Source organism: Mobula hypostoma, chromosome 13 (genome assembly GCF_963921235.1).
Source record: "Mobula hypostoma chromosome 13, sMobHyp1.1, whole genome shotgun sequence".
NCBI classification, from domain to species: Eukaryota; Metazoa; Chordata; class Chondrichthyes; order Myliobatiformes; family Myliobatidae; genus Mobula; species Mobula hypostoma.
The window spans coordinates 66836047-66855983 of NC_086109.1; the positions used below are offsets into that span (position 1 = coordinate 66836047).

Sequence of the window (19937 nt, forward strand, 5' to 3'; positions counted from 1 at the left end):
GGAAAGTAATGCAGGAAAATTTAGAACCAAAACCACTGTTGATTGAATTGTTGGTTTAGGTTCCATAAGTGGAATCAAAGGGAAGAGGAGTCCATTTCAGCTTCTGTGGCTGAATTGAAGAAATTTTCCAAGCATTGTCAGATCAGTGATGCACTGAGAGATTGTTTAGCTTGTGGAACCTTACAAGAAAGTATTCTAAAACAGCTCCCAACTGAAGCACAACTCACATTTAAAGGAACAGTTGAAATTGCTCTATCTATGGAAACAGCAGCCAGCGACACAAGTGAGTTGTAGTCAGGAATGAAAGTAAGCATGAACAAAATTGAGACTTTCAAAACCAGCTTGGCCAAACAAATTGTGTTACCTTTGTAGCAGGGTCTCACATACAACAGAACAACGCAGGCTTAAAGGTGAAACTTGCAGAAAATGGAAACAAGTAGGGCATTTACAAAAAGCAAGTCAGGCAGACAAAAATAAATAAACTGCACAGGGAAGAGAAAAAGATAAAAAGTCAAATTGCAGATTCAAAAAAGCATTAATCTGTATGCTGTTGATGTAAAATCAGACAATAATGAGAGTGAAGCGGGATTGCGTAGTCTTAAGATTTATACTGTGAAAACTAACAAGACATAAGCAATATGGCTTACAACAGAAGTGAGTGGCAAAATAATTCAAATGGAATTGTGCACTGGCTTGGCTGTTTCAGTCACTCCACAAAATGAGCTTGAATGGCATTTCAAATATACTGAACTGAAGCCTGCAGATATCTAAGAACTTACACTGGAACAAAAGATAACTTATTTGGGAATGGCATTCGTAACAGTGAAATACAACAACCAACAAGCCATATTGGACTTGAATGTGGTAAAAACAAGAGGGCCAGCATTATGGGGCCATGATTGGGTGAGAAAAATGCAACTTGATTAGATATCCATTCACTATTTGCATGCCACATCTCCTGCAATAGAATCAACTGAAACCAAATTAAGAAAGGTACTGCATGATGCCACAGCAGTGTGTTCATGGATGGCATTGGAAAACTCAAATATATCAAGAGTAAAATAGCGGAAAATGAAAATGCCACACCCAAGTTTTAGAAAGCCTGTCCGACTCCTTATACCATCCGTGATAAAAGTATCCTCTGAACTGGATCGCATGGAGTCTGAAGGAATTCTTTCCAACATTGAGCGGAGCCAATGGGCAATGCCAGTGGTCGCAGGAGCAAAAGAAAGGGTCTTTCGGGATCTGTGGTGATTTTAAGGTCATGGTCAACCTAATACTGAAAATAGATCAACAACCCCTGCTCAGAGAGAGAATACTTTTGCAAAGGGAAATGCTTCAGCAAATGGATATAGCTGACGCCCACCTACAGATGGAGGTGTAGGAAATCTGAAGTGATTCTCCCCATAAACGCTCACAAAAGGCTTTATCGCTATAACAGATTTATTGTTGGAATAGCATCGGTACCTGTACTCTGGCAGAAAGCTATGTTCCAGGTGCTGCAAGGCTGCCCAGGCACTCAGTGTTATTGGTAAGGATGACAAGGAACATCTCCAAAATCTCAAGTCAGTGTTAAAAAGATCATGGGCTCACAGCACAATGCAACAAATCTGAAATCTTTAAACACACATCACTTACTGTGGTCACACCATTCACACACAAGAATTTACATAATGGTGCTGAGAAAATTCAAGTAGCGGTAGATGCCCCAAGGTCAAAGGACATGTCACTGTTGCAGTCCTTTATAGGATTTGTTAATTACTATAATAGGTCCCTGCCAAAGCTGGCTACTGTGTCCCACCCCTTGAACTCATTATTACAGATCAAGAAGAACTGGCAATGGACAAAACAGTGTGAAAGTTGGCTTTCCAAAACGCAAAGGAAATGGTGGCGTCAAACACTGTACTCACACATTATGATCCACATTGTCCAGTAAAGCTTGCCTGTGATACCTCACCTTATGGTATACTGTTGGTGCACTCTTGTCATGTGTTATGAGTGATGGAAGTGAACACCCTACAGCCTTTGCATCAAGTTCCCTTACCACTGCAGGGAAAAAAATACGCACAGATTGACAGAGAGGCCTTGAATCTGGTTTGGGGTGTAAAACGTTCAACCAGTACTTGTTTGGGAGAGAGTTTACCCTCACTACTGATGATCAACCATTTTCAATCCACAGAAGGGTGATCCACTAACAGCAGTGGCACAAATAAAGAGATTGCTCTTTTTCACGGAGGACACCATTATGAGACCGAATTCAAGAGGACAACTAATCATGGAAATTTGATGCATTGTCCCGTTTACCTGAAAAGAAAATACCTGAAAAATTTACAAAAGAGGACATTTCTCTTGACATATTCTCCCTAATGCAAATCAAAAGTCTCCTTATTATGGCAGAAATGATCCAAAGGGAAACTACACTGTCTCGGGTCTACATGACAACTCAAAATAGTGGAATGTGCAGCTGAAATTCCAGTTCCCCCATTTTTACCGGTGCCGGGATGAACTTGCCCTTGATGGGGTTTGGCTTATGTGGGGATTGAGAGTTGTTGTGCTATCCAAGCTGAGAGCTGAAGTGTTGGAGGAGCTACATGCTGGTCATTTAGGCATGATCAAAATGAAAGTGCTGGCTCAAAGCTTTGAATGCTGGCCTGGGTTAGATCAACAGGTCAAGCAGCTTGCAATGGACTATTCGAGATGCCAACACATCCAGAAGTTGCCAAGAGCAGCGCCCCTTCTTTCCTGGGAATGGCTTGCATTGCCCTGGCAGAGAAGAAAAGTGTCCAGAGCTGTCAGAACCACTTCCTACAATCCTAGATTCAGCTCCTACAACCAGCACAGAGGAGGCCCCGAAACCTGAAATTGTTTCACAGCTACAAGTCTCACCTGCCTGCATTGTTTGTTTACATAATTCATTACAGATTGCATGTGAGAAGTATGATATTACACCACCAGGTCATACAGTAAGTGACTACCTCACTAAATTAAAACAAAATAGACACGTTTTCGCAGATTCCCATGTTTGTTCTTTCAATTAATTTCTGAGGTTACAAAACATAACAACCATTGCTGCAGACTTACAGTAATGTTTCTGTGAAACACTGTTATTTTTAAAGGCAGATCAAATCCGAAATTTCTTAAAAGGCTAGGAGGCATTATTTGATAATTACACAAGCGTAACGTTTTGCGTGGCCGATTGCCAAAAGTGATGAGTTATTATGCCATAAAACAGCAGAAGTGACACAAACTGACTAGTGTAATGTTTTTTGAGAAGTCTGATTCCAGTACATGAGTCACATTCACAGCTGTGAGGAACAGAAAAAAAAATACACACCAATTCTAAAACTGGTTTCCTTGACGTTTTGCCTTTGTAAATATGTGATCAGAGGTGGGACCTTGTGCAGTCAAAGATGGCTGCCACTGCCAGCGAATCAGAACCCAATGCGATTGAGCAGGGTCAAGCAGGCAGATGCCTCTTTCTGTTCATACAACCATGTTTATGTTTACAATGATGCTAAGCATTTCAAAGACCCATGTCACTTCTTCTCATCATCTTTCACAATTATTACCACCACCTGGTGGGGGCGGGGGAGGTGTGCCACTCCAGGTCACATGACCTGCAAATTTATTCTACGCCCCCCCCCCCACATTGTCACTGAAGTCCAAGAATCCCCAACTCCATAGCACCGTGGAAAAACATCACCTGAGGTCCGCAACAGTTCAGGAAGGCAACTCAACACTGCCTTCTCAATTAGAGATGGGTAACAAATGCTGCTCTTGCCAACAACGCACACATTCAGAAAAACAGATACCAAAAAAATTGTTCTATTTTATGATCTCTTCTGAGTCACATCTCCAAGAATTAACCCCTTCTCTTCTGAGTATGGATCTAGAGCTAGTGAAATTTATCAACCAGTATTTTATTTTTAAGGTAAACTTACAGAACCTTTTGCAGATCATCGAGTATTTTATCATAGTTTCGTCAACAGAATACTTCTGAAATAGAGTCAGTGGATGTTGTTTACTTAGATTTTCAGAAGATCTTTGACAAGGTGCCACGCAGGAGGCTGCTAAACAAGAGCACATAGTATTACGAGAAAGATACTAGCACGGACAGAAGACTGGCTAACTGGCAGAGGGCAAAGAGTTAGGATAAAGGGGGCCTACTCTGGTTGGCTGACGATGACTAGTGGTATTCTGTAGGGACGGTGTTGGGACTGCTTCTTTCCACATTATATGTCAGTGATCTGGACGACAGAATTGATAGCTTTGTGGCCAAGTTTGCAGATAATACAAAGATAGGATGAGGGGCAGATAGTTTTGGGGAAGCTGTGAGTCTGCAGAGGACTGAGAGGGAGAAGCATAAGTCATATGAATCAGTATTGCAACACAATAAAGAGAATTACATGTGGATTGGAGGGGATACTGGTGGGGATGATGGCAAAACAGAGGAGGCTGAAGTTTCTGGGAATAGTTCAGGATAGATATGTCCCACAGAAGAAGTTGTCCTCAAATGGCAGGGTTAGGTAACCCTGGCTGCCAAGGCAAGTTGGATGATTGAGAAGCTTTTAAAATTCAACAAAAGGCAACTAAAAAAGCTATGATAAGGGAACATGATTCCCCATAATATGAGCGCAAACAAGCCAATAATATAAAGCAGGATAGCAGAAGTATTTTCAGTAACATAAAGAATAAAAGGGAGGTGAGAGTTGATATGGGACCACTGGAAAATGATGCTGGTGAGGTAGAAATGAGGGACAAAGAAACAGCAGATGAATTTAATAAGTACTTTGCTTCAGTCTTTACTGTGGAAGACATTAGCTGTGTGCCAGAGGGAGAAGGAGTGCCATTGCTAGTGCAAAGGAAAAAATGCCAGGCAATTCAATGGCCTGCAGGTGGATAAATCACCTGCCCAATGAAGCAGTGGACGATACTCAGTAAATATATTTAAGACAAGGTTGGATAGATTTTTGCATATTAGGGGAATTAAGAGTTATGGAAAAAAAGGCAGGTAGGTGGAGAGATCATGGCCAGATCAGTCATGATCTTATTGAACGGTGGAGCAGGCTTGACGGGCCAGATGGCCAACTCCTGCTCCTATTTCTTATTTTTTAGTCGGAATAAAGGCCTTTTCCGGTTGATTAACAGTGATTAGTGATGTTCTTCAGGGGTCAGTATTGGGACCACTACTTTTCACATTGTTCTAAAGTTATGGACCGGATGGACTACATCCCAGAATCCTGAAAGGGGTTGCTGAAGAGATAACAGATACAATGGTCATGATCTTTCAAGAATCACTTGGTTCTGGCATGGTCATGGAGGACTGGAAAATTACAAATGTCATTCTGCTCTGTAAGAAGGGAAGAAAACAAAAGAGAGGAAATTATAGGCCAGTTAGCCTAACCTCAGTGGTTGGAAAAGTGTTGGAGTCCATTATTAAGGACAAGGTTTCGAGGTACTTGGAGACTAATGATAAAATAAGTCAAAGTCAGCATGGTTTCTGTAAAAGGGAAATCTTGCCTGACAAGCCTGTTGGAATTCTTCAAAAAAGTTAATAAGCAAGGTGGACAAAGAGAGGTAGTGGATGTCATTTACTTGGATTTTCAGAAGGCATTTGATAAGGTGCCTCACATGAGGCTGCTTGACAAGATAAAACCCTATGGTGTTACAGGAAATATACGGGCATGGATAGAGGAACGGCTGACAGGCAGGAGGCAGCAAGTCGGAATAAAGGCCTTTTCCGGTTGATTACCAGTGATTAGTGATGTTCCTCAGGGGTCAGTATTGGGACCACTACTTTTCACATTGTTTGTTAACGATTTAGATAGTGGAATTATCGGCTTTGTGGCAAAGTTTGTGGATGATATGAAGATAGGTGGAGGGGTAGGTAGTGCTGAGGAAGCAATGCGATTGCAGCAGGACTTAGACAAATTGGAAGAATGGGCAAAAAAGTGGCAGATGGAATACAGTATTGGGAAATGCATGATAATGCATTTTGGTAAAACGAACAATAGTGTCTTAAATGGAGAGAAAATTCGACTTCAGAGGTGCAAAGGGACTTAGGAGTCCTCATGCAAGACTCCCAGAAGGTTAATTAACAGGTTGAGTCTGTGGTAGAGAAGGCAAATGCAATGTTGGCATTTATTTCAAGGGGAATGGAATATTTAAAAAAAGGAGATAATGCTGAGGCTTTATAAGACACTAGTCAAGACACACTTGGAGTATTGTCAACATTTTTGGGCCCCGTATCTCAGAAAGGATGTGTTGTCATTGGAGAGAGTCCAGAAGATGCTCACGAGGATGATTCTGGGAATAAAGGGGTTAACATATGAGGAGTATTTGCAGCTTTGGGCCTGTACTCACTGGAATTTAGAAGAAGGTAGTGGTATCCCACTAAAACCTACCTAATATTGAAAGGACTAGATAAGGTGGATGTGCAGAGGATGCTTCCTCTGGTGGGGGTATCCAGAACTAGAGGGCACAGCCTCAAAATTGAGGGGAAACTTTTTAGAACAGACGCAAGGAGAAATTTTTTTAAGCTGAAGCGTGGTGAATCTGTGGAATGCTCTGCCACAGACTGTGGTTGAGGCCAAGTCCGTGGGTACATTTAAAGCAGAATTTGATAGATTCCTGATTGGTCAGGGCTCCAAGGGATATGGTGAGAGGGTAGGGGAATTGGGTTGAATGGGATCTGGGATCAGCCATGATGAAATGGCAGAGCAGACTCGATGGGCTGAATGGCCTAATTCTGCTCTTACGTCTTATGGACTTCGATATTTTGGGAGAATAAGCAAAGAAGTGGCAGATGGAATATACTGTAGGGAAGTACGGAGAAAATTCAAAAATCGAGCTGCAAAGGGACATGGGAGTCCTCATGCAGGATTCCTTAAGGTTAACGTGCAGATTGAGTCAGTGGTAAGGAAGGAAAATTCAATGTTAGCATTCACTTTGATTGACTGAAATATAAAGGCAAGGATGTGATGCTGAGGCTTTATAAGGCATTGAGCAGACTGCACTATGAGTATTGTGAGCAGTTTTGGACCACTTATCTAAGAAAAGATATGCTGACATTGCAGAGGGTCCAAAGGAGGTGCACAAGAATTATTCTGGAATTGAAAGGGTTAATGTATGAGGAGCATTTGAAGCTCTGGGCCTGTTCCCTCTGCAGCTTAGAGAATGACAGGGGATTTCATTGAAACCTATCAAATATTGAAAAGCATAGACAGAGTGGACGTGGAGAGGATGTTTCCAATTGTGGGGGAGTCTAGCAGCAGAGGGCACAGCCTCAAAATAGAGGGACATTCATTCAGAACAAAGATGAGAAGGAATTTCTTTAGCCAGAGGCTGGTGGTCTGTGGAATTCATTCCCATGGATACCTCTGGAGGCCATGTCATTGAGTATATTTAAAGTAGATGTTGATAGGTTCTTGGTTAGTTTGGGCATCAAAGATTGCAGGGAGAAGGCAGAAGAATGGGGTTGAGAAGGATAATAGATCAGTCATATCCGAATGGTGATGGGCCGAGTGGCCTAGTTCTGCTCCCATGTCTTAGGGTCTTAAATGGTGCACTATTGCTCATGTTTGCTGCACACCACTCATGCTTGTCGTAGGCATTACAGCACTCAACATACTAAATGCCCATTCCCTGTTCCTACAGATTTAGTTTGATGGGCAACATCCATTTATCATAGAACATAAATAATCCCTTGCATTGCAATAACTTATTTGCCACATTCATTATTTTTTCTCTTAAAACTGATCTCTTAATCTTGGCAAAGTATTGATCAGCTACAGGGAATGGAGACCTAAATAAATTCCAAATACCTATAATCACTTCAATATCGTATTGTTCTGTTGTGATCAAATTAATTAAAACAGAATCTGCCAGAGATGTTCGAAGTTTATTCTCCACCAGCATGGAATCAGAGTCTGGAATGAGATACAGCAAACCTTTCAATTGTCCTGTGTTTAGGCTAGCGTTAAATAATTAGGTGGGTCACTGGGTGGTGTGACTTTCCTGCTGGATTTATAAATGAATAAACAAACAATGGTTTTAGCCACGTGGAGGAATTCTGTGGTCAACCTTCAGTGAAATACCGATTCTGTTTTTGACCAATTTTGCTTGTTCAGAAGAGCTTGATGTTGATGATTGCTATGTGAAAACTGACAGGTTTGCAGCTTGGACCAATGACCAAACTATTCAGTAAAATAACAAAGATTTCTTTCTCTTTATTTGCCATTTGGATGTTATGCAAGGCTGAAAAAGAAACTAAAAAGAAATAAATCTGGACAGTTTATCACAGTCACCAATTCACATTAAAAAATTCTAAATATACTCCACTCAAACTTGGCAAGAAAGCCAGACAGAAGCCTGTTGACCCAACCATTCTGTGCTGACAGTGGTGAATGATTAAACAAAACTATGCAGTATTATGAATGAAGCCAAATTACAATTACATTTTATGATCCACATTTGAGAACTTTTTGGAATGAGAAGGTTAGCTGTGCTTGCTAACTATTCTGTCTATTAATTATGTATTATACTGATATAAGAAATACATAAAACACAATATTCAAATCCCTGGCCTTCAGGAAATAGCAAGTCTTCTTAAACCCTCTTAGACAGAATGAAACATGTTCCTTTACAAGCTGTTTAGGTAGAAAAGTGTTGAAAAACACAATCCTTTGCCCCAGGGTGTCTGTAGGCCTGCATTTGCTTCTGTGTTGTAAAACCTGCGTAACCTCCATTGACTCTGTCTATGTTTCCTGCTTCCCCCTTCAATTGGGCAGAAGGCACAAAAACTTGAGAACACATACTACCAGGCTCAAGGAGAGCTCACTGTAATAAGACTCTTGAATGGACGGCTTATATGATAAAGATCGCTCACTCTACCTCATCATAGAGCTTGCAATTATTGACTACCTGTATGGTACAGTACTTTTTCTATAACTATAATACTCGATTCTGCATTCTGCTTCCACCCCCCCCCCCTTTGTACTACCTCAATGTATAGAATAATCTCTCTGAATGGTATGCAAATAAAAGTTTTTCACTGTTTCTGTGACAATATTAAGCCAATTACTAATCTACATTAAGATTGCTCATACAATCTCCTTATGAGGCTAAGAAGTTCAGGGAAGATTGCTTCACCCCTCTCCAGACCATCACTTCTCATCTGTTCTAGTGATTATGAAGCCTTTGGTAGTCACACAGCCAGTCAGCACACATGCCCAACACACAGATAAGGAGTATTATCTATTGCTCTTAATACTACACTACTACAATTTATACTATTGCTCTGAATAACACACTATTCCATAATGGTTCCTCAGAACTTGACCCTGCATAAATTCCATCCTCATGGAAAGAAAAGCAGCTTAACGTATTTAAGCTGTACAATATGACACATGCTCCTATTGAGGGCTTGAAGGGCAGCCCATCTCACTTCTTTACCTGCGCAAGGCCTCCAGCATGAAGTACAGCCAAGTCAGGGAGCCAGGAACATCCAGGAACCAAAAGACCATAGATTGTTCCAATGCAGAATGGGACAGAGTAAAACATGTACACCAGCATCTAGTGGAAGACAAAAGAACATGTAAAGAAAGAAAGATCACCCATAATTAACTTCACTAGCTCAAAACTTTATTCTACCAAGTACACAGCCCAAATGGATTTACTCCAGATCGCAATATTAAGAGGCGGCTGGAAGAACTCAATGTGCAAATCCACCATTAGGATTAGGGCTTGGATTGTTTCTCCAGATGCAATGTCAGGATTATTCCCATTCCCTCAAACTTTTCCCTGATGGCCATTCCAAAAAGCCTGCTTTACCAGCTAAATCAGCATTTAACGAAAAAAGACATTGCCAGGGTATACTGAAGCTAGGATCCACAACCAGGAAATGGGCAAATCGACTTGTTTTTGGATTCCAAGATAAAGGTGGTGGCAACTATTGTCTTCCAGGAATAAACCACCAGGATGAACGTTACTTATAGATGTGCGAAGGCTGAAAGTATTTGTGAACCGCTGGGGTTTCCGTGAAACTACTATCATCTCATCCCCTTCTTGACCCACTCAGCTCTGTATTGTGTTCAACAGCAAGACACAGCACATTTCCTTCACAGTCCACCAGATGCTCTGTTCTAAATTGGTCAAATAAAACAGCACCTGTCTTTATTTCTCCCATGGAGAAGGGTATTTTCTGCTGCAGTGTGATGAGAGGGGCTCGGGTGCTACGGCATTTTTGCCGTTTTTTGACTGTCAAAACACACATACAATGCAGGTTGGAGGCAATCTCTGTTCAATGACTTCTTTCGCATTCCTCTCATGGACATTGCTGCTACTTTAGAGCTTAGAACATTAGACAGGCCATATATACATACAGTAGAGGAACAGGCCCTTTGGCCGATAATGTTTGTGCAAATGCTGAATTGAACTACATTTTTTTTCTGGTTGTTCATGAACCACATCCTTTCATTCCCTACACATCGATCTAAAAGCCTGTTAAATACCACGGCTGCATCTGCCACTACCAATGGTAGCCCATTCCAGGCAACTAAAACTCTCTGTATAAATCTTGTCCACTTCCCCCATCCCCTATAAACTTTAAAAGCATGTCCTCTACTATTTTACTCTTCTACCCTGAGAAAAAGTTCTGACTGTCTACTCTATCTCACTCATAACTTTACTGACTTCCACTCAATCTCTGACTCTGCTGAGAAAACAGGCCACATTTGTAACCTAAGTAAAGCCAATTCCAACTCAGTGACAACCCCTCGAACTCCTAACCAGCCTATCACCAAGTATCACACACAAAATGCTGGAGGATCTCAGCAGGCCAGGCAACATCTATGGAAAAGAGTACAGTCAATGTTTCAGGCTGAGACCCTTCATTGGGACTGGAAAAAGCAGAAGAGAAGTCAGAATGGGCATCATCTCTCTTGATGAAGTCCTGATGGAGGATCTTGGTCCGAAACATCGACTGTTTACTCTTTTCCATAGATGCTGCCTGGCCTGCTGAGTTCCTCAAGCATTTTGTGCAAATTACTTTGATTTCCAGCAACTGCAGATTTTCTCTTGTCTGTGATATCACTAGGTATCACCTAGAGGTGCAGTCGAACAGTACCAAACGTCAGGAAGAGTTCAACCAATCAGTTACCATCATAAATGGGACAACATGGTATCGTAGTGGTCAGCACAACGCTTTACAGCGGGTTCAATTCCTGCTACTATCTGTAAGGAATCTGTATGTTCTCCCTGTGAATGTGAGGGTTTCCTCCCGGTGCCCCAGTTTCTTCCTACAGTCCAAAGACAAATGGTTGGTAGGTTAATAGGCCATTGTAAATTATCCTGTGATTAGGTTAGGATTCCATGTTGTATCTCAATAAATCAAAATAAGTAAGTCTATCTTTTAATCAGTTTGAGCTATCTTTCTATAAAATTTACCTCTTTATAAGGACTAGCTTTGATACTAACTTACAGCTTGTGACCGATCAAGTCTCTGCTGGCCCTCAGACCATTCCCTGTCAAGCCCATCCTTCTATTTATTCTCACTATAATCTATTCCCTAACTCATACCAATCACCCCACCCCACTGACTCTCCTTCCACCAATTTACACCAGGGGTGGCTTACAGGGGCCAGTTATCCTTGGGATGTGGGAGGAACAAGGGAAAGCCATGTAAAGTGTGCACACTCTATATGTGCATCATCCAAAGGCAGGATCAAAGGTTGCTTGCTGGAGCTATGAGGGGCCCCACTAATTGCCTCCCACTAGGCAAATAATGAGGCACAGGGCTGTTACCTGTATCTTTGGATAGGCTGCGGGATCTCTCAGATACGGCTCTTGTTGCTGCAGGTATTGGCGGCACACCTCGGCAGGGCAATCCAAGGCCACCTATGACCAAGAAAAACATATTCAAGACAATAAATTCTGATGACTAAGGAAATGTCAACCTCTGTGTTCTGCACACCACCTCGACCCAGTTTCACGTTACAATTTACTGTGGAGTGCCTCATTCTATCTCTGGGGGTTTCAATTACTTCTGTGGCAGAGTCGCGGAGAAAAGATAGAATCCAGGCAGAAGTCAAAAATTCACATATAGCCAACAATGGAGTTCATCGAGGTCATGTTTGAAAGAGAATTCTGGACGTGGAAGTTTTGGAGATTTTAATGTTTTCGTTCCTGCAAGCAGGAAATTTTGAAAACCTTCCAGTCCTAAGATAGTCTCATTTTCCTCGTCCTGTTTAGACAAAAAAGATGAACCTGTTCCCGTTCTTTCTGGGCAGGTTAAGGGCAGAGAAACCAAAACAGGGAAGTCCTGACTAGCTACAGTGTGACTACGACTGTTTCACCAGAGGTGGAGGACTTAGTTCAGGCAGAGCTGAGAATACACAGCTGAACACCTGCTTGCTTCTACTTTGTCCTTTGCGTGCTCCACAACCCAGGGAACCTGCACCAGTTCGGAACGTAAGCAGGCAGATAGGAATCACTGGCAATTAAATGATTTATGACCTCCCATTTCTTCAAACATTGCTTCATTACATCATCAGTTGTAATGTAGTCACAGACCAAAAACCTCAACAGAGATTCACGCTGACTGGAATACCAGGAGGAGAATCATTGCAGCTCCATCAATTGATTTATGCAGTGAGATGGGTGTATGTTTTACTAGAGTGTATTGAAGTCTACACAAGTCCATTTAAGACTAGTTACTCTCAGTCAGATACTTTGGGCAGGCCATGTGTCTGATACTTGATATCCAAAGAAAACAGTCTACACTGAGCTGGTAAGATGTTGATAGATTGGGAGGGAAAAATTGAAGGATGTTTTCAAACCTTCCTTGAAAATATGCAACATTCCCAATGGTCCTTGGAACCACTGTTCAAAGTATGGAAGCAATATTTGGGACGACATTGAGTACCCCATAGCCATGCGTCAGGAACACACAGAAACTCTGCATAAGTACTAAGGAGGATGGACCATCTCAGAAGCTACCTACTTGTCTGTCTTATTGGGCATTTCCCATCATAGCTATGGAAGAATCTACAGTTACAGAGCCTGCAAAACCAGTTATCCTTGATCAAAAGAGTCTGTCTAAGAAGATCTCAAGACAAACCTGGAGCAACTGATAAAGTCAATGCAGAGTTGAAAACTACATAACCTTTACCTCTCATTATATTGTGGTAATGCAGAGATGAGGAAATAAAGTTGATTTCCTTACCAGTCCTCTGAAAATACTGAAGGCTGCAATAAATACGAATAAAATCGCCAACACCAGATCAAACGGTCTCTGGATCAGATTCTTCTTTTGGACAATTTCAATTGCCTGAAATGTTGGAAACCAACCTTTGTTTTAAATCATTCTGTTGAAATTTTAAGGTTAAAAATAACTAGAGAACACCAGCAATTAAGTATATTCAGTCAATATTCTCATCAGATTGAAGCCACTTATTTTCAGTAGGTTGACATTTAGCTGTGACTCAGTGAATAACAGTCTTGCTTATGAGTAGGAGGGTCCTGTGATCAAGACCCTCCAAATGACTGACCACAACGTCAACACAGTTAGGTGGTGCAAACTCACAGCTCCAGCGACCTGGGTTTGATGCTGACCTCAGGGGCTGTCGGTGATGAAGTCAGTGCATGTTCCCTCTGACCATATGGGCAGCTCACACAAGCTCCAATTACTGTACCTCATAAACCCAAAGACCTGTGAGCAGATTAACTGGGTGTTGTAAATGATCCCTTTGTGGGAATGAGTGGTCAAAGAATCAAAGCAGAGTTGATAAGACATCCATGAGAGAATAAGTTGCAAAGGTACAGGGAAATAAGGAGAATGGGAATCGGACTGATAAGAATTGTAAAGCAACATGGACGCAATGAGCCAATAGCACCTTTCTGTTTTATAATCATCGAGGTATAGAAAAGCACAGCACAGAAACAGACCCTTCATCCCATCTCATACATGCCGAACCATTTAAACCACCAACTTACATCGACCTGCACTGGGACCATAGCCATCCATCCCCTACCATCCATATATCTAACCAAACTTCTCTTAAACGTTGACGTCAAACTCGCATGCACCTCTTGCGCTGGCAGCTCTTTCCACACTGTCACCACCCTCTCAGTAAAGAAGTTTCGCCTCATGTTCCCCTTAAAATTTTCACCTTTCACTCTTAACCTATGATCTCTAGTCATAATCTCACCCAAAACTGCTTGCATTTACCCTATCTATAACCTCATAATTTTGTATATCTCTATCAAATTTCCTCTCCATCTTCTACATTCCTAGGGATAAAGTCCTAACCTATTCAAACTTTCCTTATAACTCAGGTCTTCCAGACCTGGCAAATTCCTTGTAAATTTGCTAGGTACTCTTCCAACCTTATTTACATTTTTCCTGTAGGAAGGTGACCAAAACTGCACATAGTAGGTAAGTAAGATGCTATCTTCTGGCCTATTTCTCAGGGCGTACTGAACTGTCGTTGTTGCCATGTCTCAGAGAAAATATTAAAACAATGTTGAATAGGTTGGGACTTTATTCCTTGGAGCATAGGAGAATGAGGGGAGATTTGATAGAGATATACAAAATTATGATTGGTATAGATAGGGTAAATGTAAGCAGACTTTTTCCACTGAGGTTGGGTGAAACTAGAACTAGAGGTCATATGTTAAGGGTGAAAGGTGAAATATATAAGGGGATATCTGAGGGAGAACTTCTTTGCTGAGAGGGTAGCGAGAGTGTGGAACGAGCTGCAGACTGAAGTGGATGTGCATTCCATTTCAACATTTAAAAAAAAATTAGACAAGTACATGGATGGGAGAGCTGGCTGGTGGTGTAGTGGCATCAGCGCCGGACTTCGGAGCGAAGGCTCCCGAGTTCAAACCCAGCCGGCTCCCCTGGCACACTTTCCATCCGTGTTGGGTTGAGCGTCGAGCTAGCAAATTGACCTCGTAAAAAAGAAATTGCCTGCTACAGAAACGTCAACAGCAAAAAGTCAATGGCCTATGCTCTCTCATGAGTTTAAAAGGCAATTTCCTTTTCCTTACATGGAGGGGGGAGGTATGTAGGGCTATGATCCAGGTGCAGGTCAATGGGACTAGGCTAAATAGGAGTTCTGCATGTGCCAGAAGGGCTGCAGGGCCTGCTTCTGTGCTGTAATGCTCTACAACTATGACTATACTCCATGTCTGATCACTTACAGTGAAGTTTTGACCTGAATTTATTCTTTACCCACTATGAGACAGATCAGAGATGGCTTCCATACAGACTTCAGGCTTTAGGTGGCTCAAAACATAACACGCTATCTTAATAAAGGATGCATATGCAAGGGAATTAGCTAAAGAACTAACTTCTACTTGCGTTCAATAAAAAAAATGCACCCAGTTTATCTCACAATCCATCCTAACTGCCAACACTGAAGAAGTCACACTGAGGGCTTTGGTCGCTCCTTAAATGCAAACTCAGCTTTAGCTTTTTGCTTGCTACTGGAGCTTAGAGTGGCATTTCTCAAACATGTTAGGAGACGTGGGCATAATTTGCTGAGATTTCAACAATACTGCAGCAATATGTATCCTGGAAGTTTTTGGGAAAGAGTGCTGATCTCCATTACTAGTTGGACTACTGCCAGGAGGAAAGGACTATCAGTCATGGGCAATTCACTGGAGTCTTCCTTTGTCTCCGGAATACAAGAAAGGAAGAAATAGAGCAACAGCAGCAGCGATTCTAGGAGAGGGGCTGGTGAGAGTGCAAGGAAGAAGTTTAGGGGAACTCCATAACCACGTAGGCATGTGAAACCTGGCCTCCTCCCGAGGGGCTTTCACTTGACCACGTCTGGAGAGGTGTGCTAAATTATACATTATAAATTCTGACAGTTTCTTCCTCAATAGCTGTTGAGAGTGGGCCAATGTTTTCAACAGCCGTCACCCACCCACCCACCCTCCCCTTCATCTTCTGCACCTCCCACATTGGGCCTTTCTGTGCTGGGCCTGATGACCTCAGTCCCAGAGTCACCTTGAAATATTCAGCCGCATATCAGTCAGTGCATTCCACACCATCATAGGTGTTCGATCGGGAAGTCAAATTGTTTTTTTTTGTGTAGTTTCACTTACCAATGCTTGCTTGTATTTTTATATAATCACCTACATACATGTAATTGTTCAGTGAAATTTCCAGTAATTATGGTACAGCTGCTCATGGATTTTCTAGTTTTCAGTACAAGGTGTCACACTACTTGAGTTTGGTTATTTTATACAGAAGGTTAACTGCTACACAGAATGTTTTGTTATCTCGAGACAGAGTATGAGACAACCAAGACTGCGTTTCCCCTGTCTTTGTTCTCTCGGCTCCTCTGTCTTGTTTGTTTTCCACTCTTGTAAGATGTAATAAAACGACCATAAACAACAAGTTTTATGTCTCATTCTTGACTTCCAAGGAATCTTTGGGTCGCAAAAGCATCAAGATCCAACGATAGTCATTCTGAACTGACTCCAGATATACATCATTGCTGTTAATCAGCATTTGAGTGCTAAACTGAAACTGTCTCTGGATTTAAGATCAAGCTCTGGGCAAATTCAAATTGGTGGGGTGCACCAAAACTGGACTTCCAAATTCCATTTTATTAGTACAGCACCCACGCAGCAACTGCGTTCATCCAAACAGCTCAAAGTATCTAGTCATGATCAAATGTTGGTTCTGGTTGTGCAGAAGGCTGGCCCCTACTTTTAACAAAACTTGAACCTCTGATGACGAATCGATGAGGAATGATCTGCAAGTATGCAGACAAGCTGGTGGGGTGGATGGACACACAACAGACTAAACATTGCAAAACCGTGAAAGGTGAAAGACTTTGATGAAAAAAAAGCGGGATATTGCCTAGAAAAATGGTGCAGAGGAAGGGAGATTCAAGAAGAGAGATCAAGAGGCGCTTGTACTTGAAGAAGAAAAGTCATAGTCATAGTCATATGAACTTTATTAATCCCGGGGGAAATTGCTTTTCGTTACAGTTGCACTATAAATAATTAAATAGCAATAAAACCATAAATAGTTAAATAGTAATATGTAAATTATGCCAGGAAATAAGTCCAGGACCAGCCTACTGGCTCAGGGTGTCTGACCCTCCAAGGGAGGAGTTGTAAAGTTTGATGGCCACAGGCAGGAATGACTTCCTATGACGCTCTGTGCTGCATCTTGGTAGGATGAGTCTCTGGCTGAATGTATTCCTGTGCCCAACCAGCACATTATGTAGTGGATGGGAGGCATTGACCAAGATGGCATGCAACTTGGACAGCATCCTCTCTTCAGACACCGCCGTCAGAGAGTCCATTTCCATCCCCACAACATCACTGGCCTTACGAATGAGTTTGTTGACTCTGTTGGTGTCTGCTACCCTCAGCCTGCTGCCCCAGCACACAACAGCAAACATGATCATACTGGCCGCCACAGACTCGTAGAACACCCTCAGCATCGTCTGGCAGATGTTAAGGGACTTCAGTCTCCTCAGGAAATAGAGACGGCTCTGACCCTTCTTGTAGACAGCCTCAGTGTTCTTTGACTAGTCCAGTTTATTGTCAATTCATATCCCCAGGTATTTGTAATCCTCCACCATGTCCACACTGACCCCCTGGATGGAAACAGGGGTCACCGGTACCTTAGCTCTTCTCAGGTCTACCACCAGCTCCTTAGTCTTTTTCACATTAAGCTGCAGATAATTCTGCTCACACCATGTGACAAAGTTTCCTACCGTAGCCCTGTACTCAGCCTCCTCTCCCTTGCTGATGCATCCAGCTATGGCAGAGTCATCTGAAAACTTCTGAAGATGACAAGACTCTGTGCAGTAGTTGAAGTCCGAGGTGTAAATGGTGAAGAGAAAGGGAGACAAGACAGTCCCCTGTGGAGCCCCAGTGCTGCTGATCACTCTGTCGGACACACAGTGTTGCAAGCACACGTACTGTGGTCTGCCAGTCAGGTAATCAAGAATCCATGATAGCAGGAAATCACCCACCTGCATCACTGTCAGCTTCTCCCCCAGCAGAGCAGGGCGGGTGGTGTTGAACGCACTGGAGAAGTCAAAAAACATGACCCTCACATTGCTCGCTGGCTTGTCCAGTTGGGCGTAGACGCTGTTCAGCAGGTAGACGATGGCATCCTCAACTCCTAGTCGGGGCTGGTAGGCAAACTGAAGGGGATCTAAGTATGGCCTGACCATAGGCCGGAGCAGCTCCAGAACAAGTCTCTCCAGGGTCTTCATGATATGGGAGGTCAATGCCACCGGTCTGTAGTCATTGAGGCCGCTGGGGCGCGGCGTCTTCAGCACAGGGACGAGGCAGGATGCCTTCCACAGCACAAGAACCCTCCGGAGCCTCAGCAGTTGAAGTATCCTACAGGTTTCCAGGAGTTATACACAGAGGAATAGAATGCAAGGACACCAGAACTAATTTGCCAAATGGCTTCATCCTGGACTGCACTTATTCTAATATCCTAAATTTTAAGAAGATACTAAGATACATGCAAGAAGCTGGACCTACTGTAGGTCACTGGGTTCCTGACTAGCAAGTAACACTTAGTCTAGAAAAGGAACTGGAAGAGGAGGTGAGAATGATATCTGGTCCATACAGCTCATTTCTAAAGTCTCATGACCACTTTTTTAAGTTATACAAAGGAGAATTTTCACTAAAGTAACAGGGTTGTTGCAGAAAATTGAGAACCCTTGCATCAATACAAGACCTTCATTAGGATGTGGTTGAAATTTTGTTTGATTTTGAGAAAAGATGGAGCTCATTTGCTCGTTATTATCATTTGAGCTAATTGATAGATTTTTTCTATGATCTAATTGTAAATTTTTTGGTATATTTTCTTTTCTTGCTGGCGGTTTGATGTTTATTTTTAGAAGCTCTTTGTATGATGCATGGCTCCGGGGTTGTACACCTAATGGGCTTTTTTCCCTCACTTTTTCTGCTTAGTAGATTTTTTTTGTTATCACAAATTTTTTTTCAATCTTTAAGATAATGTCTTTTTTGAGACTTTGTAAGTGTTTTTACTTCAACGTACTCATGTTATTTCTTTTGTATAATATAACAATAAAAAGATTTGAAAAGAAAGAAAGAAACTTTGTGCAAACATGAGGAATTTTGCAGATGCTGGAAATTCAAGCAACACACATCAAAGTTGCTGGTGAACGTTTTGTGTTCACTTTTGACCTCCTCACGAGGCAGGGTTTTGGAAGCAGCGTACAGAAAGATCACTAGAGTAATTCTCAGCTCCAAGTACCTTTGATCTCCAGAAAGGCTGAAATAATGAGAGCTTTGAAATGTACTGCATGGAAAAAGTTGCCAAGCAAAATCAATGTAATCACATACCTTGTGTAATTTATTACTTCCTTCCCACGTATCTGGTACGTCTTTAAATATATTTGTTCACATATTACGGGAATCGGTACAAAAGCCAACATTTATTGCCTATTTTTAATGGGCAGATTAGTGGAACATTTCTAATGGACATAAAATTGTTGGCGGTCAGGGGTCCAGTACAGGTCAGACTGAGAAAGGAGAGCAGAATTCCTTCCATGAACATTATTAAGGAACCAAACTGGAGACTTGTGCACAGTACAACACTGCCACTGTTGTATTTATAAAAAGGAGCATGGATCCATTGTTCACTGCTGATGTTACACCCCTTACCAAGCGATAGGAACTTACAGGCCGGGGATGAATTGATTAAGATTTAAATTGATAGAATAATTAAAAAAATATTTTGCACTAAATCAACTGTGTCAACTAAATAGGTTAGGAAGGACTCATGACATTTAAAGTTGTGTAAAAGTGATGTTGCATCTTGGTCTGTAGAGCAAATAGTAAACAATGATTCAATTAAATAATTCAACTGAGAAACAGAAGTTTTCCTCACTGGGACAGAGTTCAGCTCCTGTCTCTGTTAC

General features: G+C 42.0%; 1 protein-coding gene across 3 annotated transcripts in view; it reads right to left on the bottom strand.

The window, feature by feature from the left end:
- The window catches only part of LOC134355652 (transmembrane 6 superfamily member 1-like), a 53148-nt gene that overhangs the window by 9469 nt on the left and 23742 nt on the right, over positions 1-19937 (bottom strand). For all 3 annotated transcript variants that reach the window (XM_063065883.1, XM_063065885.1, XM_063065884.1), the window contains exons 7-9: positions 13223-13327; positions 11803-11895; positions 9454-9573 (exon numbers count right to left, since the gene is read on the bottom strand). In XM_063065883.1, coding sequence (XP_062921953.1) covers positions 9454-9573; positions 11803-11895; positions 13223-13327 — 318 coding nt within the window. The remainder of the gene's footprint in view (positions 1-9453; positions 9574-11802; positions 11896-13222; positions 13328-19937) is intronic.